Source organism: Dromiciops gliroides, chromosome 2 (assembly GCF_019393635.1).
Source record: "Dromiciops gliroides isolate mDroGli1 chromosome 2, mDroGli1.pri, whole genome shotgun sequence".
NCBI classification, from domain to species: Eukaryota; Metazoa; Chordata; class Mammalia; order Microbiotheria; family Microbiotheriidae; genus Dromiciops; species Dromiciops gliroides.
The window spans coordinates 35214760-35242642 of record NC_057862.1 but is presented as its reverse complement, the minus strand read 5'-3'; the positions used below and the strand labels follow the sequence as shown (position 1 = coordinate 35242642).

Sequence of the window (27883 nt, the reverse complement as noted above, 5' to 3'; positions counted from 1 at the left end):
TCTCTTTGGGAAGAAGACCTAATAGTGGTATTTCTGGGTCAAACGGTATGCACAGCTTTATAGCCCTTTGGGCTTAATTCCAAATTGCTCTCCAGAACAGACCCACCCATTCTTTAGAACTGTTATTTCATCTCTAATTTTAAAATTTTGCTTCTAAGGCCACTTATTGAATATAATTTTATTGCATTATGGTCAGTAAAAGATGCATTTCATATTTCTTCTTTCTGCATTTTTATGTCCTAAAATATGGTCAATTTTTTCCCCCCAAAGGGGCCATGCACAGCTGAAATAGACAAGTTCCTCACCTATAACCTCCCCAATGAAGAGGCAAAATGACCCAGTGGAGGTGGGACCAAGCAAACCTGGGGACAAATTCTAGTTCTGATACTTAATAGCTCAGTAACCACAAGCAAGCCCCTTATCCTCTCTGAATTTCAGCTTCCTCATTGTTAAAATAGGAATAATAATACCTAGAGGACCCACCTCCTGGGGCTGTATATAAAAACCTTTGCAAATGAGAAAGCAGAATGTAAATATCAGTTGTTCTATTAAACATATCCAAGTAAATAAAAACTCTCACTTTTTGGAAAATTTACATTCATTTAGTCCACAAGCATTCATTAAGCACTTATATGCCAGGCATTGTGGTAAGTGCAAGGGAGAAAAAGAAAGGCAAAACCCCACAGGCCTTACCCTCCAGGAACTCACAGTCCATTGTGGTAGAGACATGTAAATAATTAGGTATATAACTCAGCAGAGAAGAAGGTCCTCTGAAAGGGAAAGGGAATGGGCAAGGCCCATGGAAGATGTCTTGAAGGAGCCAGGGAAACGAAGAAATGAGGTGCTGAGAGGTCAGGAGGACAAGGAGGGCAAAGGCAGGGAGCTGGAAAATGCAATCTTGTGTTCCAGGAGCTGCCACAGGCCAGAACAGCCGGAGGGCTGTGCGACATCACATACCAAGAAAAGCAGGACGTCACACCAAGAAGATGAGTTTATGTTTGATCCTGGAGGTAATAGGGAGCCCCCAGAAGTCAGGGAGCAGGGACATGCCAGGGTCAGTGTAACGCCTGTGGGAGGATGGCTCAGAGCTAGAAAGGGCTTGAGACAAGAAAGCCCACCTGCCTGCTACTGTGGCCGACCCACAAGAGAAGCTGCTGTGACAACAGGTGTGACTGGGACACCCTCCCTGACAAAAAAGCTCACCCGTTCTAACAGTTTCTGAAGCTTCAATGTTTTCTCTTCACGCAGTTTTTCCCGTAGCTGTTGGGCTTTCATTTGCTTTTCTTCATGTTTCTTCTTGGATTCTGCAATTGTCCTGTTGACATATTAGGAAGAAATGAGGGGTAGATGCTTCAGAAGATTCAATGAACAAACCTATGGGCAAATCAGCAATTAAACTTATTGGAAAATAAACCCTGTTCTTCCCAAGTCTTATTTGTTTTAGTCCTGCAGTTCTGAATATTCAGGGGCAGGGGCCTGAACAGATTAAGTGAAAGCTGCTCTTCATGGCTTGGGCTGACCGATTGCTTTTGAGAGAAAGAATATTAAATCAGGTTTAAAAGCTCAGACCTTTTGCGCGAGGGTGAGGATAGCTTTTCATGCATGTGAATGCCGTGTCCCGGCGGCCTGGCAGGTTCCTCCTCCACTATATCACCCCAGGATGTATTCTGACGCCAGGACTCCCGGGCTGTCAAAAGTTAAAAAAAAAAAAAACAAAACCAGTGGTTTTTGTTACTAAACAGAGAACGACCTTGTCTGAACAGAACGTTTTGAAAATCATGACTTTGAAACTGACTGGTTGAAAAGACAACATCTAATCCTACTCAATGATCTACTATAAAAAGAAACTCTAAGGGATTCTAGGAAGGTGGGATAGTGACAGATATCCGAGTAGTGGAAGGAAGCCCTCCCCTCGTCACTAACTAGTACGAGCAAGAGCCCCCAGAAAACAAAAACTCAGCAATGTCAGAAAGAAGAGTAAAAAAGCTCACCACAAAGTACTTCTTACCCCCCACCCCAAATAAAATGTATAAGGGATAAGAAGAGTCAAGTGAAAAGGAATAAGCCCCACAGAGTGATCAGGCTGCCAGACACCCTGTGAGCAGGGATCTCTCTCTCTCTCTCTCTCTCTCTCTCTCTCTCTCTCTCTCTCTCTCTCTCTCGCATCCACATACCAGCTATAAAAGGGTGAATTCCAAAACTGGGCACCTGTCATTACATCAGCCCCGAGAGTTCTGAGCTGCCCTAACCATGAGAGATACGTGAAGAGGAAAGGGTGGCTGGGACCAGCCAGTTCACTTGAGGTGAAAAAAAAGAGAGAAGTGAGAGAGACTTGTGAGTTGGTCCACTGATCATTCTGTAAAAACTGCTCTGTGACAAATCCTTTCAATTATTTTCTTCCTGATATCATGAATTTCTGAATCTGAGGGCTTTTCACTAATTTTTATTTCCTGTAATTAGGGGGACAGCACACCCAGAAAATCTCTCACTCCACCATCTTTCCTGAATTCACTTATGAGTTTCTTTTCACAGTAAATCACTTTAAATAGGAACATCCTATCAGGTTATGGTATGTGATCCTATCCTATAGGATTATACCCTGCATTGTAATCATGATCTCAAATAAGGCCAGAGTCATAAATAAGGAATATAAGGGATTTCCATAAACATGGGAAGATAAAAGATCTGCATGACTGTTTCCTCTCTGTAAAATGACGGGGTTGGAATAGATGACCTCCTTCCAAGGGCCATCCCAGATCTAGATGTTTGAACACCTAGAACATCAGAACAAAATTAGCAGAACCAAGAAAACGATATACATGATGCCTGCAACATATACATATATATGTATGTGTGTGTGTGTGTATATATATATATATATATATACAAAATACAAATTTGTCTATCAATATACACACACACACATGAACCCTGTTGGGTGGCACTGCTATTGCTCAGTTGTTTTTCAGTTGTGTTTGACTCTCTGGGCCACCATTTGCGTTGTCTTGGCAAAGATCCTGGAGCAGTTTACTATTTTCTTCTCCAGTTCCTTTTACAGATGAGGAAACTGAGGCAATCAGGGTGAAATGACTTGCCCAAGGTCACGCAGCTACTAAATGTCTGAGGCCAGACTGGAACTCAGGAAGAGGAGTCTTCCTTCCTCTCAGGGGCCATGACTCTATCTATGGTGTCACCTCACTGTCCTAGTGGCGCTGGGGAAGGTACTCAATCCTTTCTGTCCCCTCCTCCCATTTGGAAGAGGTAGAGTAAACCTCAGTGGCCCTTGCCTGCCTCACCTAGACTTCCCCTGTTTCTACTCTGCCCCCTTCCCTTTCTCACATCTGTGAATCAGTTGGCAAACATTTATCAAGCCCCTCTGGCTGCCAGGTACTGTTTAGGACTGAGGATACAGTAAAGGCCAAAGACAGCCCCTGCTCCCAAGAGCCCCACTGTCAGGTGGGGCGGCAGGCAGGCAAGGCACAGATGGTGGGCGCTCACCTGCCCAATACTCATCACTGCCCCGGAGGCGCCTCTGCAAACCACCAGGTGAGGCGTGAGCTCAGCATGGACATGTCCGCATTTCTCACCTGGCTACACTACTACGTCCGGGCACTTCTCGGGCCTCTCCACCAGGCCCCCACCTTATCAGGCTCTTCTTGTGTGGGGTCTTCTTCCCTTAGACAGCAAGTTCTTTAAAGGCAGGGACCAGCTTTCTTTTTGTACTTGTACCCCTGCTGAGCACAGCACCTGGCACACAGTAGGTGCTTAATAAATGTTTATTGACCAAATAGCGCTAGCATTAAGGGAGCTTGGGAAAGAGTCTTTCGAAAGGCAGGCTCATAGTCGAGACTAGAAGGATGCTAGGGAAGTCAGGAGGTGGAGATGAGGAGAAATAGAGCCCTAGGCAGGGAGAACAGCAAGGGAGACTGCCCCAGGTCTGGTTTGAGTCAGCCAAGAAGTCAGTATCATAGGATGGTGGGAAGGAGGGTGTGCCACTGTAAGAAGTGAGAGGGATACTGGAGTAACTGGAAGGAGACAGCCTACGGGGGTTCTAAACACCAAAGAGGGGACTTTCTATTTGCTCCAGCCGGCAGCAGGGAACCACTGGAAGGCACTGGATGGCGGAGAGGAATGACATGGTCTGATTGTAGTTTAGAATGGTCCATTTGGCGGCTGAGTGAGTGGAGAATGGGTTGGAATGGGGAGGGACCTGAGAGAGGAAGATCAGCCAGCGGGCTACAGAAACAGTGTGAGCATGAAGTGATGAGGACCCGGACCATGGCGGGGCCTGGAGAGTTCATTAGCCACGCCCTGTTAAAGCAACTGTCTCACTTTTAGCAGAGGGGCTACACAATGGCCCTTGGGTCAGTACTGCCCCTTGCTCTGTGTTTTACAGAATTATATTAGATGAAAAGTTGTTAGTAAAATCAGAATAGTGCAGAGCTCACTTAGAAATCTCCTCAAATTCAGAGAGAAGCGTGGACTCTCTGGACTCATTTAAAGCTTCATGTCTCTCTAGTGTTACTAGAGAAAGAGGAGAGGGGGGCCTTTTGGGAGAACGTGCCTTAGTCCCGGCCATCTGTGCAAAGATGGCCCACCCTGACCTTGCCTTTCATTCTTCACAGTCTTTCACAACCCTCCTTTGAGGTTCCCTTTTTAATTTCTCCCTTGTTCCCCTTTCAGTTATGGTCTCCTGCTCACCAGTCCTTTCTAGCCCAAGTTGTGATGTCTTGCACAGCGGGGGTGGGGTGGGGTGGGGGAGGCCACACTGGCCACTGTTGCTGCTCAGATCTTACATTCTCACTCCTAACTCTCACTCTGTCTCTTGAAGACTGGGCACCTGCTTGACAAACTCCTAGGCAAGATTTAATTCTGCCCTCTGGCCCAAAGATCACCGTAGTCCCAAACGTCTCTCTAGGCAGAGAGAGAATGAATGCTTTTCTCTCCAAACTACAAGCACCATGATGCCAGGCAGTTCTTCTCAAAGCCCTAAAATCTATACAACAGCCAGATGTGGTCACTCTAACAAATGTACTTAATTATTTTTCTTTCTCAAAAGTAAGGGTTCAATCTGGAGGGAATAGGAAATGACTCTCATGTAAAAACAAAAGGAATCAATAAAACATTTTTTTAAAAGAGAAAAAAAGCACTCTACCAAGTTCATCTCTGCTTGTAAGTACATACACATGCATATTCGCTTGCTATATATATATATATATATACCTTCATAGTCAGCAAGGACATCATTCCAGTCCATAGACATGCCACAGAAAGATATACTTCCACTGCTTACACTGGCCTGAAATGTAATAAGGAAAATTTAAATACAAACCTTCAAATAAAATTCTAAGTTAGTATGTATGTATGTGTAAACTAGCAGAATCTCAAATACAGCTGACTTAACCAAAACTGGGAAAAGAAAAGGAAAAACTGTGTCTTGTAATTAGTTAAAATTTTAGACGCTGCTTTAACAAAAATCTTAACAGTGCAGACTACAGTAATGAAACAATACAGCTATAAACTGAAGCACAGATTTAACAGTCCATATTAAATTTCTTCAACAGCAGTTTCTCTAGTGATTAGAATGAGCACTGAACTTAAATCCCACTTTTGGAATGAAAGAATAAGCTGTTAGAAAGAGGAACTAAACAAAGAAATACCAAGAGCAGGTCAGTCATCTAACAACAGCTCAGGGTGATAAGGCCCTCTAAGACTGATGAAGTCTGTCCCTCACAACAACATCTAAGTTAGACATATATACAAGAGAACGAAGGCCCCCAAAGTGAAGACTTGTCTGAGGACAGACAGCTAGTGGGAAGTGGAGGCAAGACTTCTGACTGACTGTCAAGGGCATCTTTGCTCAACAGGTGAAACTTAAACACCTTATGTGGTAAGGAAAGCAGTGGCTCTGGGGCAGGTGAACTGCACACCCAGGGAGCAGTGATCTCAAGGACTCTCCCCATTCATCATTATTCTAAAAGAATCAGAGAAAAGCAAGGCAAGCAAGCCACAGATAAGAATGTTAAACAACCTAATTATAAAGACTGGGATGGGCCCTGGATAAGAGGCAGGGAAAGGCTCCTCCCTCCCTTCACAGCAGAAAAGAGGACTATGGATGTGGAATGTCACATACCATGTCACATGGGGTCATCATCTCTTTGAAAGCCTTTGTGAAAGGCACAGGAGAGCATTCAAAAGTAAGACATGACCCTTGCCCCTGAGGAGCTTACAATCATGTGGGGCACAGGACTCATGTACATATATAATTCAAATATATAGCAGAACTTGTTAAGTCCACAAGAGAAGTACAGAAGAAGATAGTTCTGAAGAACAAAAGCTCCATGGAGATAGCTGATGGTGAGCTAGATGCTGAAGAATGGGAAGAAGCTCAACAACTGGGCATAAAGTTAGGGCGGTTTTGATGAACTTTTATTTTTAATTTTTATCACCATTACAAGGGAAGGATAATTGGGAGGGGAGGGACATACTTGGAAAAGAATGTGACACCCAAATTAAAAGCAGCAACCAATAATTTTTAAAATGAGTGAATGAATGAATGAATAAATAAATGAGCATGGAAATAAATGAATGAATGAGTGAATGAATGAATGGGTGTGTGTGCGTGTATAAAAACCACACGAAGCCACGCTGAGATCCCTGGAGCACTACACTGAATACCTTCTTCCCAGATGATACAGAACCATTATTTGCTACTTTTTATTAAATCAATTCTAAATGCGTCTAAGTATACTACTGTATAGCCCACACATCTCCTTTTCCAGAAATATAGCAAGACATACTTCATCAAATGAAGGCCTTGGTAAAATATTGGTAAATTTTATATATATATTTTAGTGAGGCAATTGGGGTTAAGTGACTTGCCCAGGGTCACACAGCTAGTAAGTGTTAAGTGTCTGAGGCCGGATTTGAACTCAGGTACTCCTGACTCCAGGGCCGGTGCTCTATCTACTGCGCCACCTAGCTGCCCCTGGTAAATTATATTGATGGCATTCCCCTGACCTACCAGTTAGTAACCCAATCAAAGATGGAAAGCGTGAACCATTCTTAAGGTTTCCTTTTCTTAACATTCCCTAACTATCATTTTAATAACACGGGTCCAGCTTTTACCAGGAATCAAAGTCAAGTTCTTTGGTCCGTGATCTCATGGAATCCATCCTCTTCCCTTTCTTGAACACAAGAACAACATTTGCCACTTTCTAATCCTGAAGTATCTCTCCAATTCTCCACAATTTTTCAAATATCACTGAAAGCAGTTTGTCAATGACAGCTACAAATGCACAGAAGTGAAAGACAATTTAAAAGAGGGGAAAAAAGCAATAATGTAAAGAGAAAACATGATCTCTACAAAACCAATCATATTCATCTTGAAGACAGGATGTGAAGACAACTCAAGTCTCCCAGAAGAACACGTGAGAAAATCTGAATGCTGCAATTAAGAAATAAGAAGAAAACTGCCCAGAACTCCTAACTGCAGAAGGAAAAGAGACAAAGACACAGAAAACTTCCACAGAAGAAAATACAAACCTGTGCTCAGGATTAGCCAGGACGCCTCACCCTCCTTCACTCCACTCACTGAATTAGTTGCCAGATCTTGCTGCTCTGACCCTTCTTCTCTACTTGTCGCTGTCTATCAGCTTGGTGCAGGCTCACAACACCTTCCACCTTAGTTACTGCAACAGCAGCCTACTGATTGTTTTCCCCCGCCACCTGTCCATCCTGAACACGGTTGCCAAAGTAACCTTCCTTAAACTCACATATGACCATTAATTTCCTTACTCAATCAACTCGATATAGCTTCTAGGATAAAACATAAATGACTGTTTTGTTTTCAAAGTCCTGCACAATCTCGCCTCGCACTCTCTTTCCAGTCTCATTGGACATGATTTTCCCTTCCGTACTCTACGATCCCAACAAATTGGCATTCTCTCTGCTCCTCACCCACCCGTTACTCTAGCCCCATCTCTGAGACTTTGCACTTTCCATTTCCATTCCTAGAACACCCTCCCTCTGCCTCCACCTCAAGCCCCTCTCTTTCTCTGAGATGTAGCCCAGGCCCCATCATCCCGGACATGTCACCTTTCCTGATCCTCTCAATTGCTAGTGCCCTCCCTCCCCAGCTAACTGGGATTTAACAACTTGGTACATATTTGTGGTTCTTCACTTTATATTTGTGCTGTATGTATCTCTTTTTCTGTGTCCTTGCAGTATCCCTCATTTGAACACAAGGTCTGTTGGGGTTTTACCCTTTGTGCTTTCCACATATCCCCATGACTAAGCACAGTGCCTGGCACAAAGAATTGCTTAAGAATACTTGTTGACTGACTGACTGACATGACAGCCAATGCTAGCAGCAGTGAAGAAGCTAAGCTTCACTAGAAGGTTAGGAGCAGTTTTCCTGGAAAAAAACTGCTAGATGCAATAAAGGACCAAACAAGCTTCAAAGAGCAAAAGACCCAACTAAACAAAGTCATGAAGTTGGAAGAACAAGACAAAAAGGTAAAAAATGGAAACAATCAGCATGCCTGGTCTTCATCCTCTCCCTCATTCGAATGTGAGCTCCTAGAGAGCAGCAGTTGTTCCCCTTATGTATTTGTATGCCCAGCACAGTACATTTAGGAGAGGCCTAATAAATGCTTTTTTTTCTTTTTTTTTTTTTTTCAGGGCAATGAGGGTTAAGTGACTTGCCCAGAGTCACACAGCTAATAAGTGTTAAGTGTCTGAGGTCAGATTTGAACTCGGGTCCTCCTGAATCCAGGGTCAGTGCTTTATCCACTGTAATCAATGCTTCTTGATAAAGACTGATGATGAGCTTCATCAAACCCCAGATCCAAAGCTTGCTGAGTTCCAAAATCACTGAGCAGAGCTCAATCCAGCCATTCACACAGGAAAAACCAAGTGAATGAAGAATAATGCCAATGGTCTGGAGTTTGCGATGCAATTGGATAGACAACCCACAGAATTCATCCACCAATAGGCACTGTGGTGTATCCAGAATCAAGAAGGAAAGCAGCCTGTTTTATCTTTGGTAAATTGCATGATAATTTTAATTAACCCAAGATTTTCCCTGTGCTTTTAACAACAATAGTCTATCAGGGATGTTGAAGAATGGCTGCTAGTTATGGAACTGAAAGTCTCTAAAGAATTAAAATGGTGGGTCAGCCAAAGGGTAATAGAGAGGTTTATTATGCTAGATGTGTGAAGACTGAAAATGTTACTAATGAAGAATTGCACAAAAAAAAGCAGTAGATAACTTGTAATCATAGAGATATATAATCAGAAAATAAGATGGAAATGTCACATGGTGAGAATAAGAAATAAGTATAACATCCATGCACGTTCCATTTGTACCCATGTAATTTCAATAGAGCTAGACTGCAGAGCCTTTAACCTGGAGTCTATGAAATTTTTTCATATTTGATAATTGGATTTCAATATAATTGGATTCCTCTATAATCCTATGCATTGTATTTTATGTATTTAAAAACAATATTTTGAAAAGGTGTCCATAGGTTTCACCAGATTGCCCAAAGAGTCTTCAACTCACAAAAGGTTAAGAACTTTGATATAAAGGAGGACCCTAGAATACTGAATGGCTCACTAGTAGAGGATTTACAGGAGAAGACCTGAAAACCTTACGTAAAGAATGACGTGGGTAAGGACAGCTGACAGCTATAGAGCAAATATCACAGATCTACCAACGGAGCCAAGTAAAGGGGTCATCTGTCTCTCGCTGGGACCCATAAAATCGACCTCCAAGGAGCAAGTACTTTTTTCAAGAGGAAATGTATTGTTTCCTCCATTAATCAGGAATTTCGATAAATAGATTATATGATATGTCTTGCACGTAAAATTAATTTATTAATAATTAGTTTCTAACTGGCAACTATGATTCACTAAATTATGTACAAAATAGACCAAACTCTTCTTTGTTCTTCTTTAGCAGTTTGTTTTAAAAGGTCTATAATTGAACCCATTGATATTCAAATTCAATACCTTGCTTACATTTTTAGAATCAAAGAATCACTAATGAATAAAATCCTTGAAGCAACTATGACCCTATGCAAACATTCTGAATGCTCACAGAAAAATCACTGTCATTGTCCGCTTCAAGGTTAATATCATTGTTTTCTTCTGCTTCGATTTCTCGGGTTAGCTGCTCTTCCTCTGCAATTGCGCTTGCAATGGCCTCTTCATTGGCCTTTTCCAGGCGATCTGCTAATTCCTCCTTTTTAGCAAGAACTTCTGCCATTGACTGTAAAATAAACCAGAAATCACTGATCATCTGGAAAGTTAATCTAACATTTATTTGTGTGTATGTGCTTTTCTTTTCTTTTTTTGGTGGGGCAATGAGGGTTAAGTGACTTGCCCAGGGTCACGTAGCTAGTAAGTGTCAAGTGTCTGAGGTCACATTTGAACTCAGGTCCTTCTGAATCCAGGGCCAGTGCTTCTCCACTGAGCCACCTAGCTGCCCCCGCATTTACTTTTTAATATATCAGACATAGATCCTATTCACTTTCAAGTTAATGGAAATTTCAATTATGGAATTTAGTTAGCTTAGATGTCAAACTTCAAAACAAAAAGTGATAAATGCATTCATTAAGTTATAACATTATAATTATAACTCATTAAGTTATAAGTTCATAACACAAATAAAATTTTATATGCTAAAGAGCACACTGGAAATTTTATCTATTACAATACTATCCCTTCAATACTTCAATAATCTTGTGAATTTCATTCATGTGGAATCCCTCTCTCCATTAACAAAGATAATCTGTTATATTACTTTCATAAGTTGCTTTGCACAAAAGATCTTCCCTACCTGGGGTCTTATTTCTCCCTGAATTTAGCATGGCTGACCTTCAATGAACTGGCACTGCTGGGCCCTTATTGTAAGCTTTTCCAGGTAAAAGGACAAGCTTGACACTTGCCAAAGGTCACCTCTATACAATGAGACATCAAACAAGCACTTCATTCATTGTATGGGATAAACATCATTAAAACTCAATACAGTGGGGGCAGCAGCTAAGTGGTGCAGTGGATAGAGCACCGGTCCTGGATTCAGGAGGACCTGAGTTCAAATCTGGACTTGGACACTTAACACTTACTAGCTGTGTGACCTTGGGAAAGTCACTTAACCCCAATTGCCTCACAAAAACAAAACAAAATAACTCAATAAAGTAGCAGCTAGGTGGCACAGTGGATAAAGCACTGGTCCTGGAGTCAGGAGGACCTGAGTTCAAATCTGGCCTCAAACACTTGACACTCACTAGCTGTGTGACCCTGGGTAAGTCATTTAACCCTTACTGCCCCACAAGAAAACAAAAAACAAAAAGAAAAACAAACCTCAATACAGTAAATAGTGGCCTTGCAGTGTACCAGGCCACAACTCTGCCTATACCTTTGAAGATTGGCACTTCTGTATTGGTTTTAGAATGACTACAATAAATCTATAACTTGCAAAAATTCAGCACAGAACTTTAGATAATCTATAAGTAAAAACAAAAATAAACTAGAAAAAAGGAAAATGAAAAATGCTACATAATCAAGTAATACAAGATTAGAGGCATATAAAGAATCCTGATAAAAGAAAGATATAGAAAGTCTGTCTTTACATGCAGATGAATTTATCTTACCCAAAACATGTGCTCTAAGCTCAATCATTGTGGCTAAACCCTGTAATTGAAATCTTTAAATGATTCTTAATTCTAGACATAATAATAAGTTCAATCAACAGGACAGTTCCATTTTTATTCTTTTCATTAACAATAAACTTCAAATAAGTATTTGCTTCACTCACCTCTTCTTTTAAAAAAAAGTTTCCATAAAATAAGCCCTCACAATGGGTGATAAACAAGGCAACCAGATTTCTTAACGGCCTATTTTTTTCAGTGCTTACAGAGGTCGACTTCACATAGAAAAATACTCATTCAATTATTTCTTTACTTGAGTTTTAGTTAAATAAATGACAGGGCTCGAGATCACTTTGTAACTCCAATAGACCATTTGACAATACTCAGAAAGAAAAGAGGAAAATGGTCTCTCAACAATGTAGCAATTTATTACATCTTCCATTTCAAGTCTAAACAATAAGGTACTTATCTGCAGCCACCCATAGAGGTGTCTCAGTCAAAATAACACAAACCAACTCTTTTTTGATCTTGGTTTAAATAAAACTCCCTTAGGAACATTAAGAAGATAGTAATCTTGATAATACAAGCAGGTTTTCATCATTTAGCTAAGATTTCAACTCAACTCTTGAATAAAACAAAATTTCTACTATTCCACTTTAAGCTGAATAAAGTAAATGAAACAAAAAAGCAAGTACTTTAAAAATCTTATCTTAAAATGATCTTATGAGTACTTAAGAATGATGGTTTTTCTGAGATTTTGCTTTCAGACCGAATCTAAAAAAGGAAATAATCACTCTAGCTTCCCATTTATCTATGAAAAAAGGAAAAAGGAAATCTGATCAGTGTACACATGCATCTAATTCCTTATTTATTTGTTCGTACTTTTCAACCTTTAACAAATCTTGAATGTAGCATTCTGATAATAAAACTAATGATACATTTCACTTTTTAAAAGCATGATCCATTTTTGCTATTAATATTTTACACTGTAGATAAATAATACATTTAGCCTTTTAAGTTTTTTCCTTTTAAAACCTAAAAGATCAATTTTCATACATGCCTATTATTTTTTCTTCACAAGAACTAAAATTGGACCTGAATACAGAAGCAATAATACTACTTAAAATGAACAATGAATTTTAGATTTGAAAGGACTGTTTAAATAAAAACAGAAAATAAGATGCATAAATTTAGTCAACATCTCTTCCTACAGTAGCCTATCCATTGTTTTTTTAAAACTAACATATATCACTCCTGACTATTTTCAATGGCTTATTTTATTAGTATAATGACAAAAGAAGAAAAATGTTTACAAAACCAAAATCTTGTATAAATTTACTTCTTGAGACTTTAGAAGATACACAGATGCCTATTTTCTTCAGCACAAAATGTTTAATGGGTTCAGAAAAGGCAACATACTTCTTAATGATATTCACTTGGAAACCTGAGAATTTCTTCTTCACCAATCTACTAGCACTCACGTTTGAAATATCTGAAGGGTCCATTTCACTTTCTATATGGGCTTTCTCTGCTGGAAACGGGTCTGTAGGTGACTGAAGGGGAGGAGGGTCAGTCTGTGGAGGCTCCAAAATGTGCTCAGCATCAACATGAAGTGCAGGTATTTCATAAGAATTCTGCAAAGAATGTTCTTGAACTAAGCAATTGCCAGAGTTCCTGATGTCGTCTGATGGGCACACTGTGAACTAACAGAACACATTTACGAAATGAATTAGTGATGATGATAATAATGTGCTTCGCCATTTACAAAGTGATATGCTCACAACTAGAGCGAGGAATTTGCTTCCTTGGTGTCCTGGCCAGCATGTGTCTGAAGGACCGAGGCAGTTCTGGAATCCAGGTGTCCTAACGCCCAGTTTCGAGCTTTCTCAAAAACATAACAAATGTCTTCTAGTGCAAAAGTGATAAGCCCTTTGCTACTAATACCAAGAATAGAAAACCTAGTTACAAAGTATTTTGGCTATTTCTAATAAAGCAAATTCAAGCAAGAAATCAGAGTACAATGTGGAAGAGAAGGAGGGTTCGGTGTAGACAAGTATATACAGCCTGGGCTTGGAATTAAGAAGACTTGGGTTTCTAAGGCCACCTCTGACACTCACAGGTACGTGACCTCAGACCAGTTAATGAGCCTCACTGTGACTCAAGCAACTCTCTAGGATGTACCTTTCCAGTCATAAGCGGACTGTGATCAGTGTTGGTGGAAAGGGACGCCACACTGGGAATTGTTCACACTGATGAAGGCACATGGTCTTCTCAGCTGAGGGTATTCAGTGGAACAGTTCTCTCTACCTCTTTTGAGAAAACTTGCAGACACACCGTACATTCCTGTCAGGTTATCTGTTGGTTTAGGACACATGGAGGGAGCACGTAGAAGAAAAAAATCATCTATTTCTCATCTCTTTAAAATAACACTATGGAAGTCAGTATCACCAATTAGCATGTGTAATTAATGTTAACTGGTTAAAGAGTAGTAATTCTTAGGTCCTAATAAACCCCTTGATAAAACGATATAAAATCCGAGAGTACCAATATCATGTTGCAGTATGATGCTCTGGTGTCTGTACATCATATTTATGGATCCCCTTCACTATACCATTTCATGGGTGTTTGTCATTAAGATAAAGGCAACAATAATTATACTAATTTAACAAGTATAAATTCATTTTAAAAATTCATTCCAAATAAAGTCAGTCTTAATGGTATCATAGACAATATCTAATCTACAGGTTGAACCAACAGTACTGAGAAAGGACAGACAGCTTTTACAATTATACTGTTAAAATGGAATCATTTCAAAGAATAATAAAACTAAAGAGCAAGAATTAAAATTTAAATCCCAGTCACATCATTCCTTCAAAAAAAAAAGGTACATATAACAAAGGCCATAAAAATGATGGTGCCAATCTTAGGTTAATATTAAAAAATTGTCTAAATTCTGATAACTGGCTTTTGTAATACCACAATTGGTCAAACTCTGAGGTGTTCAATGGTATTTATTTTAGCATAAACATTATTTAAATCATATCGTGACATTTATGTTCCATCAGAATTATTTATACTACAGTCACCATGGTTTATAATCTTGTTGGCAATATTTATATTAGCACTACTGCTATTTACAATATAGTCAACATTGTGTCTAACAAGATCAATACAATTTATATGGGAAAAATCAATGCTAAAAGCATAAAGACATGTTGAAAAAGATAAAAACATGAAAACTCAATCTTCCAATCGACAATGGGAAAACAAATATCACTATGAACTTGGAAACCTTCAGCAATGAAGTTTTATTGGTCAGCACTAGAATAAGATTTGGGGCAAACTACAATGACTTTTCATAAATTGCCCCTGAAAGCCCATCATCACATATATTTGTTTATTGTACACTACCAGATTATATCTTTATCTATAATTAAAAATTATAAATAACTTTAAGAAAAAAATTTGGCCACATTCCTTACCATATATCTCTATGCTATGGGCTCAATATTTATTTCTTGGCCATATCATACAAAAAACCCTGTCATTTCCTTGGCCTTCTCTTTTCTCACTTCCCGATCTCATCCACTCTCCTGGGTTCAATTATCATCTCGATGCATAGATTCCCAGATCTCTATGTAGAGACCTCTTCTCACTCCTGCACTATAGACACCTGTTGGACATTTCAAACTAGGAGCCTCAGAGGTATTTAAAACTCACCATGTCCAAAACAGACCTCATCATCTTTCTCCCCAGTGTGCTACTCTATGAAATTTCTCTCGCACTGTCAAAGATGCCAATGTCTTCTAAGTTATTCAGAGTCACAACCCTCATTCACATTTAACCAACATCTGATTAGTTGCCAAATCTTGTAATTTCTATCTTTTGGACATCTCTCAGATAGGTCACCTCCAAAAACACAGGTACGTCGGCATCATTCCCTCCTCAGTGGAAGAGGGATGCTTCTGTCTGGCACTTAGTCTGGCTCTTCGCACACTGGTCCCTGGCTATTTTCTGGGTTTTCAACACCTCTCCCCCCCCCAATAGTCCTGCCATGTTGCTCAATGTGCTATTGCTCACACACAATGCTCCATATCATTCTCCTTCTAACTTTCATGGCTTGGCCAACATGCTTCAGGAGCTGTCACACCCACCCTAACTCCCCACCCAGATCCTCTCTTCCTCCCTCACCCCCTGGCCCCCTGAAAGCCCACTTTTAGCTCCCTTTGGGCGCTCTCATCCCCATTAGAATGTAAGCACCTTGAGGGGAGGGACCGTGTGTCCTTTTGCTTAGGTCTGTATCCCAACCCCTCAGCACAGTGCCGGGCACAAAGTAAAAAAAAGGCCTCAGAGTCCTCACTAAACTAGAGGAAATGGCTTCTGGCTCAGCCTCATTGCCTCGGGCAAAGATATCATACTGGGCCTCCAATCTGACTCCATGGGTACTGTGAATGCCCTTGACTAATGCAGATCACATGCCTCCCTCCAGACTTCAGTGAGGCAGCTAAATAACGGACAACCTGCAATTCTCTTGAGATGAGCGGGTTTGGTGCTGGCGTTTAGTCATTATTCAGTCATTTCTGACTCTTCGTCACCCCGTCTGGGGTCAGGAAAGATACTGGAGTGGGCGGCCACTTCCTTCTCCAGCTCATTTTATAGATGAAAAAACTGAGGCAAACAACATCAGGTCACTTGAGCAAGGTCACACGGCTAGGAAGTATCTGAGGCTGGATCAGCACTCTATCCATTATAGCACCTAGCTGCCCCTTTGTTAGGGCAGTGTATGTGTGTATGTGTGTATGTATGTGTGTGTGTATGGGTGTATGTAGTATATGTGTGTTTGTGTATATATGTGTATAAGTATGTGTGTATATGTGTATGTATATATATGTTTAAATTACTTTTTCCTCCTGTCCCCAAAATGAGGAGCTGCTTCATTATTTATCTTTGTACACGTAAGTACCCCTATGTGTGCCTTAAACATAACAATTTCATAAGAAATATTTGTAGATGGCCATGCTAAAAAAAAGCACACTGCAATGTGCCACCTGGCCGCTATTCCAAGTTTAACAGGTCCTACTTGGGTTTGTATTCTCTGACTGCAGCTTTCAAAAACCTAGGAGATCAACGGAGGTACTGGTGGAGTCCAAATCCAATCATTAAAGCATTTCAAAGTGATTAACATGCATACACTGGCAAGAAGCCATTGATTTGTGGGTAAGAAACAGAAAGAGAAACGTCACTATCATGTAACACATTAGGTGACAAAACAAAACAAAACAAAGGGAGCCACAGGATTCTGGGTGTTCCTACCTGGGTTCTTTCAGCCAGAGGATGCTCGCCAGGAGACAAGGGCTCCTTGGGCAGAGGTTCTGCCATGCTGGATGGCCCATCCCCAGTGACTCCGCCTTTCTGCTGGCTTTCCACAGGAAAGAGAAGGACATTCTCTTTATCACTGTCATCCTTTGACCTCAGAGGTTCTGGAAGGACTGGAACTTTGGCTGCCACTGCGGTAGAACGGGAACGGACGGGCCTCCCCCTCTGCACAGTCTCCCATCCTTCAGCATCTTTCCGGTCTATGGAACCGGAAGAGAATCCGTTAAGATTTATTCAAGATAACACTTTTAAAAGTTGTAATAGGGGCAGCTAGGTGGCGCGGTGGATAAAGCACCAGCCCTGGATTCAGGAGTACCTAAGTTTATATCCAGCCTCAGACGCTTGACACTTACTAGCTGTGTGACCCTGGGCAACCCTCACTGCCCCGCCAAAAAAAAAAAAAAGTTGTTATAAATTTGGAAACAAATACTTTTAGACTCCACTCGAAGTGCCCTTTCTATAGTCCAGGCCAGACCACACATGGCCCCTCTCTGGTCCACGACAAGCTCCGATCATTTCCTCTGAACCCACAGGCTCAAATCTAACATTGTCTGTGGGCTCTCAGAGCTCTTCATGCCCTGGTCCCTTCCCTCCCAGCCTTCTTAGGCCTCGCTCCTCGGTCCGGTGACACTGGCCCGCTGGCTGTTCCTCACACCCATCACTCCACCTCACAGCTCTGAGGAGCTTTGCTGGCTCACTATCCCACTCAGAACACTTTCTTTCCTCTCTGCTCTGCTTCCCAGCTTCTGTGGCTTTCTTCAAGTCTCAGCTTCTCCAAGAAGCCTTTCCCAGCCCTCCTTAATGTGAGTGTCTTCCCTCTGATCCTGTGTGCATCCTGTTTATAACCGAGTTGTCAGCATACTGTGACCCTCATTAAACTGGGAACTCTTCGTATTCCCAGCACTTAGCACATTAACTGGAACATAGTAGGTGTTTAGTAACTGCCAGGCAATTTACTTTCCAACTGAATTACAAAGAGATGTGACAAATTTAAAAAGTAACAGAATACCATCTCAAAAAAGCATATTCTTCAAGTATGGATTTTACCAGTAACACAATTATAAAACTGTGGAATCTCAGAAGTAGAAAGGATGCCAGGATCTAATCTAACCCAGAACTGAACGGGAATCATGACAAAGGTCATCCAGCCTCTGCTTGAAAACATTCAATACTGACACTCAGACGGAGGGAATACTTGTCACTAAGGCAGAGCTCATCTCTCCAGCACCACTGGGTTCCCCGATGGCTTTTCCACATGCCCTTACGCAAAGGCTCTCTGCTGGGTCCCCAGTCCTGCTCCCTGCACAGGGCCCTGCATGGCATTTATTTGTCAGGGGTCTCAACTATGTGTAGCCTGAAGGCGTGACAAAAACCCTGGCTTAGGAGACAGGCACACAGTGTCGGAAAGAACAGGTATCCATGCCCTAAGAACAGGGCTGGTTTCCATCATCTACAGCTTTGGTCTCAGCTGAAATACTGAAATCATATTTCCTTTGAGAAAAAACCATAATGGGGGCAGCTAGGTGACACAGTGGATAAAGCACCAGCCCTGGATTCAGGAGGACCTGAGTTCAAATCTGGCCTCAGACACTTGACACTTACTAGCTGTGTGACCCTGGGCAAGTCACTTAACCCCTATTACCCTGCAAAAAAAAAAAAAAAAAGAGAGAGAAAAAAGAACCATAATAGAATAGGTACAAATTACACTGTAGTAAATGACTATAGTAATCTAGGATATGACAAACCCAAAGATCCAATGTCTTAGAACAAAAACTCATTATTTGAGAAAAACTGCTGAGAAAACTGGAAAACAGTATGGCAGAAACTAGGTAGAGACTATTAAAATAAGGTCAAAATGGGTACATGATTTACACATAAGGGGTGATACCCTAAGCAAATTAAGAGCATGGAATCATATTCATGGACAGGGAAGAATTTAGGACCAAGGAAAATATAGAGAGCATTATAAAATATAAAAGAGATAATTTTGATTATATGAAATAAAAAAGCTCTTGCACAAACAAAACCAATGTAACCAAAATTATAAGGAAAGCAGAAAACTGGGAAAGAATTTTTGCAACCAGTATCACTGATAAAGGCTTCATTTCTCAAATATATATAGAGAGAACTGAGTCAAATTTATAAAAATCTAAGTCATTCCCCAACTGATAAATGATCAAAGGATATGATCAGGCATTCTTCAGACAAAGAAATCAAAGCTATCTATAGTCATATAAAAAATACTCTAAATCACTATTGATCAGAGAAATATAAATCAAAACAATTTTGAGGTACCACCTCACACCTATCAGAGTGGCAAATATAACAAAAAAAGAAAATGTTAGATATTGATGGGGATGTTAGAAAACTGGGAATTGTGAACTGGTGGTGGAGTTGTGAACTGATCCAAACATTCTGGAGAGAAATTTGGAACTATGCCCAAAGTGCTATCAAACTGTGGATACTCTTTGATCCAGCAACACCACTACTAGATTTATATCCCAAAGACAACCCAAAAAAGAGGAAAAGGCCTATTTGTACAAAAATATTTATAGCAGCTCTTTATGTGGTGGCTAAGAATTGGAAACTGAAGGGAAGCCCATCAATTGGGGAATGGCTAAACAAGTTATGGTGATGGAATATTATTGTGCTGTAAGAAATGATAAGCAGGATGATTTCAGAAAGGCCTAGAAAGACTTATATGAATTGGTGTATAGTGAAGTGAGCAGAACCAGGAGAATATTGTGCACAATGACAGCAATATTGTTCAGTGAAGAACTGTGAATAACTTAACTATTCTCAGCAGTACAATGATCCAAGAAAATCCCACAGGACTAATGATAAAGCATACCATCCACCCCTAAAAGAAAGGGTTGATATCGACTGAACATAGACTGAAGCGTGCTATTTTTCACTTTCTTTCTTTCATTTTTCTTTTGAGTTTTCTTATACAAAATGACTAATAAGGTAATGTTTTACATAACTGTACATATATAATCTATATCTGATTGATAACTGCCTCAGGGTGGGAGAACAGGAAGGAAAGGAGGAATAGAATATGTAATACAAAACTTTCCATAAAAATGTTTATTAAAATAAAACATTTCTGAAAGAAGGAAGGAAGAAAAAAGGAAGGAAGGAAGGCAGGAAGGACGGATGGACCACAACCCACTCTCTATGGCCAGCAGGATTCTTGGTTCTCAGGCCAGATACCTCTATGAGTGCCAAGCTCTCGGCTCCTCATGCTGACTTGATAAGTCTGCAGCTAGACTCTGTTCAACCAGACGCAGCCACGAGTGTGCTGGAAGATGCTGCTGCCAGCTGGTGGGGGGGTGGGGGGGTGGAAGAGAGAAAACCCGTCCACATGTACTCTCCAGGAAACACAAACAAGCCTCAAGAGCTATGTTCTTTTCCCATCACTGCATCTCTTCTTCACGGATTCAGAGCAGTACAGCTTGTACTTTACAAAGGTTGGTCTTTAGCCAGGCACCTTCACTCATCTGTGAACAACACCTTGTAATGTTACCAGATTGTTTAGGTTCGTTATTGAGTTGTTTAGGAAAATGCCTTAATTTGACCAGAGATTGCCCTTGTTTACCTCCATGACATTACTTCAGGTGATTACTCAATAAATTTTCAATTAAAAAATTGAGGAAATAAATTTTCTCGTTTATACTCACTTCTTTAATACAGAAAGAAATATATAATGTTGTTTTTTAAAATTATGTCATGAAAATTCAAAAACATTCTATCCCCATAGCTTGGACACATCTCAAGTGGAAAATAGTTGTGAACTTCTAAATAAAATCACAAAGATTCAGACTCGAAAGGAACCTAAGAAATCACCTTAATCAAACACACTTATTTTACGGATCAGGAAATCAAGGCTCTGAGAATTAAATTTATTTGCCCAAGATCACAGAACTAATATGTGGTAGCTCTGGGACTCCAATTTATGTCTACTGATAACAAGTCTAGCTTTGTTCCCACAACATTATGTTTCCTCCTAGTAACAGAAACTCATGCTTTACTAGCATTTAAAAAACAACTGATGGGGCAGCTAGATGGTGAAGTGGATAAAACACCAGCCCTGGATTCAGGAGTACCCGAGTTCAAATCCAACCTCAGACACATACCACTTACTAGCTGTGTGACCCTGGGCAAGTCACTTAACCCTTATTGCCCTGCCCCCCAAAAACAAAAACAAAAACAAACAAACAAAACCTGATGGCAAACAAATTAATAAAGATGCACAAAATAAAGTTTAAAAAACTGGATAAAAGGGGCAGCTAAGGGGTGCAGTGGATAAAGCACCAGCCTTGAATTCAGGAGGACCTGAGTTCAAATCCGGCCTCAGACACTTGCCACTTACTAGCTGTGTGACCCTGAGCAAGTCACTTAACCCCCAGTGCCCTCCCCACCCAAAAAAAAACCTAGATAAAAAGGAAATAGAGAGTGATATGTTCAAAAATAAAGGCCTAAACCTGTTCCTAACTCCATGAATACTATCATTATTCTCTTTATTTAAAAAAAAAGATAAAAAGGAAAGAAAAACACCAATTTAAAAACTTCCCTGTAGAAAGAAATTCTATTTAGAACCTAGACTTGATTCAGTTAACCAATGAAATGGCCAACAAAAACACTACCACCTAAAAAAATTAAAATGATAATTGAAATAAATCAAGGGAAGAGTGCATGCATCAATAAATACAGGAAACCTAAGTTAGGTCTCCATGGATAAATAATATTTTAAATATACTTTTAGTATAGATTACATTGAAAAGTTATTGCAATTAAGAAGGGAAAAGTTTTAACAAAAACATTATAAAAGAAAGAAAATCATGCAATTAAACTGTCAAAAAGCTTCCTGAGTTCAGTAAAGACCAAGAACAGAATAGCACAAAGCCAGCATTTACATTTAATAAGCTGTCTGGATACTCCAGACCAAGAGCCTTAGCCATGTTTTATATCATGGACCCCTCTGGCAGTATCTGAGGAAGCCTTTGGACACCTCCTCAGAATATTTTTATGTGCACAAAATTAAATACATAGGATGAAGAAGGAAATCAATTTTATGAAGATGTAACTTTTTCCTATCTAAGTTCACAGACCCCTTAAGAGTCTGTGGACCCCAGGTTGAGGATTTCTGATCGAGTGGTACATAGAAAGGAACAATTCCTACTCCCAAGGAGCTGATTTCTAAGACATATCAGGAACTGATTCAAATTTAGAAAAATAAAAGCCATTTTGAAATTGATAAATGGCAATTTTCAGAAGAAGAAATCCAAGCTATCTATAATGATGTGAAAAAGTGTTTTAAATCAGTGGTGCCAAACTCCAAAAGACACGGAGCCCCTCAATTGAACGCAAGGATCCCTGCAGGCTACATACTGACATGAGTTTTAAAATGCAATATTACGTTTTGTTGTATTTATGTTGTTAAATACACAAATAATTAGAGAAATGAACATTAAAACAATTCGGAAATCACTTCAAAAACATCAGATTGGCAGAGTTAACCAAAAAAAGGGAAATGACAACTGCCAGTTAAGTGACTTGCCCAGGGTCACACACCTAGTCAGTGTCAAGTGTCTGAGACCTAGGTCCTCCTGAATCTAGGGGCGGGGCTTTATCCACTGCACCACCTTGCTGGCCCCATTCATGCACTCTTGGTGCTGCTATGAACTAGTATAGCTGATCTGAACAACAAATTTGAAAGGACACCCAAAAAGTGATTAAACTGTGCATGCCCTTTGACCTAGCATTACCACTACTAAGTCTATATCCCAAAGAGATCAAAGAAAGAGGAAAAACGCCCATAAATACAAAAATATTGAGAACATCTCTTTTTTAAAAAAATTATTTTATTTATTCATTCATCTATTTGCTTGTTTATTCATTCATTTGTTCATTCATTCATTCATTCATTCATGGGACAATGAGGGTTAAGTGACTTGCCCAGGGTCACACAGCTAGTAAGTATCAAGTGTCTGAGGCTGGATTTGAACTCAGGTCCTTCTGAATCCAAGGCCAGTGCTTTATCCACTGCGCCACCTAGCTGCCCCTGAGAACATCTCTTTTTATGGTGGCAAAGAACTAGAAACTGAGGGGATGCCCATCCATCAACAGCTGAATAAGTTATGGGATATGAAGGTGATGGAAGGCTACTATCCTCTAAAAAATGATGAAAGGGATGGTTTTAGAAAAACCTGGGAAGATTTGCATGTACTAATGCAAAGTAACGTGAGCAGAGTTCAAAGAAAAATTCACACCAACCACCCTGCCAAGACAAGTAACTTTGCAAGGCCTGAGAGCTCCATTCAACACAATGGAACCCACTACAGCTCCTGAGGACTCATGGTGACACATTCTATCCGCCTCCTGGTAGAGAGCTGATGCACTGACTACACCCCAAAGCATGTGTTCTCTCTCTCTCTCTCACACACACACACACACACACACACACACACACACGGCTAACAAAGCAGGAGCTTGTTTTGCTTGACTATCCAAATTTGTAACAGGTTTTGTTTTTTCTTGATTTCTTTCTTGGGGGGGGGGGGCGGCAATAAGGGTTAAGTGACTTGCCCAAGGTCACACTGCTAGTAAGTGTCGAGTGTCTGAGGCCAGATTTGAACTCAGGTCCTCCTGACTCCAGGGCTGGTGCTCTATCCACTGCGCCACCTAGCTGCCCCTTTTTCTTGATTTCTTAATGGGTCAGGCAGGGAGAGGTAAATGGGAAGGAGAGAATTTGGAACTGAAGATGTCACTGAATTTTTAAAATATGCATACAGCAAAAGTATAAAGTGAAGAAATACAAATATATGAAAAGTAGTTAGATAGAAGGCAATTTGAGAGGAAGGAACTGGAAATCAGGAGGTTAGGAAGGGCCTCCGAACAAGCCAGTGATTAAACTTTGACATGAGGAGACAAGGGGACTCGGTGAGGTGCACTCCAAGCTCTAGGGAATAGCCAGTGCGAAGTTGTGGAGAAGGAGGACAGAGAACAACATGCTTGACGGACAGACAGGAGGCCCTTGGCTGGATCACAGAGTGCAGGAAGCGGAGTTATGTCCATTGAGTCTGGAGAGATGGGTGGGTGGCCAGGTCATATAAGGCTCTAAACACTGAACAGATGAGGGAGTCACTGGAATGGAGCTGATTGAGACGGGGAGTTAACAGCCATACATGAAGTCACCCAGGCAGCAGTGTGCAGGTGAGGCTGGAGTGTGGCAAGGAAACAATTATTAGGTTGTAATGGTTTAGGAAAAAGGTGATGTGGGCCTGAACCCAAGCCATAGCTTTACCATAGAGGCATCTAGGTGGCACAGTGGATAAAATGCTAGAATTAGGAAGATTTACATTCATATTTGGCCTCAGACACTATCTTGTACTTAAATACTTTTAATACATTTGCATTTCTTCACTTTATTGGTTTGCTGTATATGACACTCAAATAATCAAGCAGTATGACCTTGGGAAAGTCACTTACCTTGATTGCTCAGTTTCTTCATCTGTGAAATGAGGATAACAACAGAATCTACTTCCAATGGTTGTTATTAGAAATAAATGAGATAATAGTTGTAAAGTACTTAGCACAGTACTTAGCAAATAGCAGATGCTTAATAAATGATTGTTTCCTTATTTCCTACCCTTCATTTTCTCTCTTCCTTTACAATCAAGCGAACCACTGAACAGGGAATTATTTACTTACCACACAACAGGTACTCAATAATTGTTTGTTAATTAACTAACAATTGATTCCTATAAATAACTGATAGCTACCACCATCATGGATGATGTCTAGTGCAGCCTATATTAAAGAGAGATTCCCTAGAGATGTTAAAGTGTTCCTGAAGCCCCTAGATGTAAATGAAATTGTACTGCTTGCTTCAGGTCCCAAAATATTTTCAAATCTGTTACATTCTATATAATATGTTAGATCCATAATAATCTAAACTACCCACACAGGAAAAATATAGTTGAAAAATGGCTATTGTCTCACCTATAACATAAAGCTAGGTGAATATTCCACAGAGCAATACATACTTCTTGGACAGGCAGTGAGCAGGTCCCAGAATGAAGAAGACAGTAAGCTGATCGGATTGCCCTTGGGTAATTCTATAGTACACCGAATGACTCAGGCTGCCCTCTGAACCAAATCTTCATTTTATCAGCATCAATAGTCTCCCAATTATGTTAAATAACTGTTAGTCACAAAAATACCACAAAATACCAGGCTCCAAAGAGCTGAAGTGGAGCATTATCCAATGTAGAGGTGCCTAGTAGGAAAGAATTTCTGCAAGAAAAGCAGTTTAAAGGATTTTATCAGAAAAAAATTATGACTTGGAAAAAAATGGGCTAGTCATAAAAAGAGGAAAAGAGCTAACTGAAAGCTAGTCTGCATGGCTATGTTCATGGGTAACCGTCACTGTGTCCAGAATATTAGGTGGGCCCTCTGTGACAAACCTGTGGGAGATGTGGACAAGTGTGGAACTGGATGAACAGACATAGCTAAGTTGTGATATATATGAACAAGTGATGAAAAAAAGAGAAAGGAAGGAAGGAAGGGAAAGAAAGAGAAAGAAAGAAGGAAGGAAGGAAGGAAGGAAGGAAGGAAGGAAGGAAGGAAGGAAGGAAGGAAAGAAAGAAAGAAAGAAAGAAAGAAAGAAAGAAAGAAAGAAAGAAAGAAAGAAAGAAAGAAAGAAAGAAAGAAAGAAAGAAAGAAAGAAAGAAAGAAAGAAAGAAGGAAGGAAGGAAGGAAGGAAGGAAGGAAGGAAGGAAGGAAGGAAGGAAGGAAGGAAGGAAGGAAGGAAAGAAAGAAAGAAAGAAAGAAAGAAAGAAAGAAAGAAAGAAAGAAAGAAAGAAAGAAAGAAAGAAAGAAAGAAAGAAAGAAAGAAAGAAAGGAAGGAAGAAAGGAAGAAAGGAAGAAAGGAAGAAAAAGAAATTATTTATTAAGTGCTATGTGCCCAACACTGTGCTAAATGCTGGAGATGTGAAAATGAGCCAGGAAGACAAGGCTGGCTTGTCTGCCCTGGGAGTGGCTGCTAGCAAGGATGGCTGGCCCCTTCTCCACAGGTGCTGCCTCCCCAAACAGCTGCTTCAAGGGCTGAGCTAGAAGCTGGAGACATGTTCTGGGGGCTGCTGTCACCCACAGGGCTCTGATGCCCATCTGCCTGATGACAGTGAAGTGAGAAGTAAGCCAGAGACCAGGCTAGATGAGGGAAAACACAGTAGTGTCAGGCAAGAGCCTGAATTCAGGTGAGAGGAAGTAGAAGAAGAGCCCGGACAGGTAGCATCAGCACTTGGAGATGCACAGCAGGCCGGGCACAGGGATGAGATAAAATAAAAGCCAAGGCCCCAGGGATGAGGAAACAACTTCCTGGGAGAGAAGGCCAGAGTGCAGCAGAATAGCTAGGGAATGGGGAGGAAGTAGCATGCCTGTAATCTTCATATCTATGAGATCACAGGCCCTTAGCGATCAAGAGGATTACTAGAGGGGGCAGCTAGGTGGTACAGTGGATAAAGCACTGGCCCTGGATTCAGGAGGCTCTAAGTTCAAATCCGGCTTCAGACACCTGACACACTTACTAGCTGTGTGACTCTGGGTAAGTCACTTAACCCCCATTGTCCCCCCCCCACACACACACACACAAAAGAATGATTACTAGTGGCACTCCACTCAGATCCCAGGCATAGAGGGCACCTTGGGACTGAGAGACCTCCCCCCAAAACTACAAGATCTGGCAGGTCCCACCCAGGCATCAGGGCTTCCAGTATAAATGTCTGTCTTTGGAGAATCAGCCCTGTTGGCCTGCGAAGCTATCCATGAGGCGGGCCACCTCAATGCACAAAGGCAATCCACCGAAGGGGGGGGGTGGAGCTGAGAGGGGCATCCTCAGGGGGAATGCCCCCAAGAAGGAATCACACAAGCTCACAGTATTCAAGTTATCATGTTTGTAAAGAAGAAGGGACCGCTACAAAATCCATACAAGTCACACTCGTTATCTTTTTATGGTATGACTACTTTGCCACAACCTAAAGCGACCACGATTTCAGCTGAACCAGCAGAGCCAGACAGCACAGACCATTTCTAAGCCAGCTTCATCGTCCTTCTCAGCAGCTGCTGCTTCCCTTGGAGGAAATGCCACAAGCCCAAAGCTGTTCACAAACTTTCGAAATCAAAAGGGGAGGCAACGTTTGCTCCCCCAGGGCTCAAAACTGTCCCGATGACCCTCCCCCCCCACCCCACAGTGGGATGATCAAAGGTGAAACCAGCACCTGTGATAGGACTCTCCCCTGGAGAGGTCCCAGCACAGGTCCCAGCACTGCTCTAAAGGCTGCCTTGCAGCTATTTTGCACATTTCTTGAATACACTGATATATATGTACGTGTTGCCTCCATTAGAATATAAGTCCCTGGAGAGCAAGGGTTATTTCTCACACAGAAATCATTTAGTCAACGCTTCTTGATGGATTGCATGTAGACATTTCTTGTGCATTTGGTTTGCGCCTGTTTCTCCATCCAAATAACTGAGAACTCACAAAATAGCATGGCAGTACGGCTAGAGTTGGCCTTTGAGCCAGGATGTCCTGGGCTCCAAGCTCACATCTGACATGTGACATGTGGCTCTGTGACTCTGGGAAAGTCTAAGACTGAAAGCTGGAGATCTGCATCTGTGGAGGGAGTTTCCTCATCAGAAGTCCCCTAGACCAAAGGTATCAAACCACTGGCCCAACCAGATTGAAATGTAATTGGGCAATGTATAGTGATATAAACAAAAATAAAATGCAGCACAGACTTCACAGCTCCATGCACTGTCCCACTTAGTTGCCTTAAAATCATAGTTCTGGT

General features: G+C 40.9%; 1 protein-coding gene across 1 annotated transcript in view; it reads right to left on the bottom strand.

Annotated features, from left to right (window-relative positions):
• The window catches only part of SCAPER (S-phase cyclin A associated protein in the ER), a 379320-nt gene that overhangs the window by 278177 nt on the left and 73260 nt on the right, over positions 1 to 27883 (bottom strand). The window contains 6 exon segments of the mRNA XM_043987611.1: positions 1204 to 1315; positions 1570 to 1687; positions 5224 to 5299; positions 10103 to 10273; positions 13136 to 13357; positions 16968 to 17230. Coding sequence (XP_043843546.1) covers positions 1204 to 1315; positions 1570 to 1687; positions 5224 to 5299; positions 10103 to 10273; positions 13136 to 13357; positions 16968 to 17230 — 962 coding nt within the window.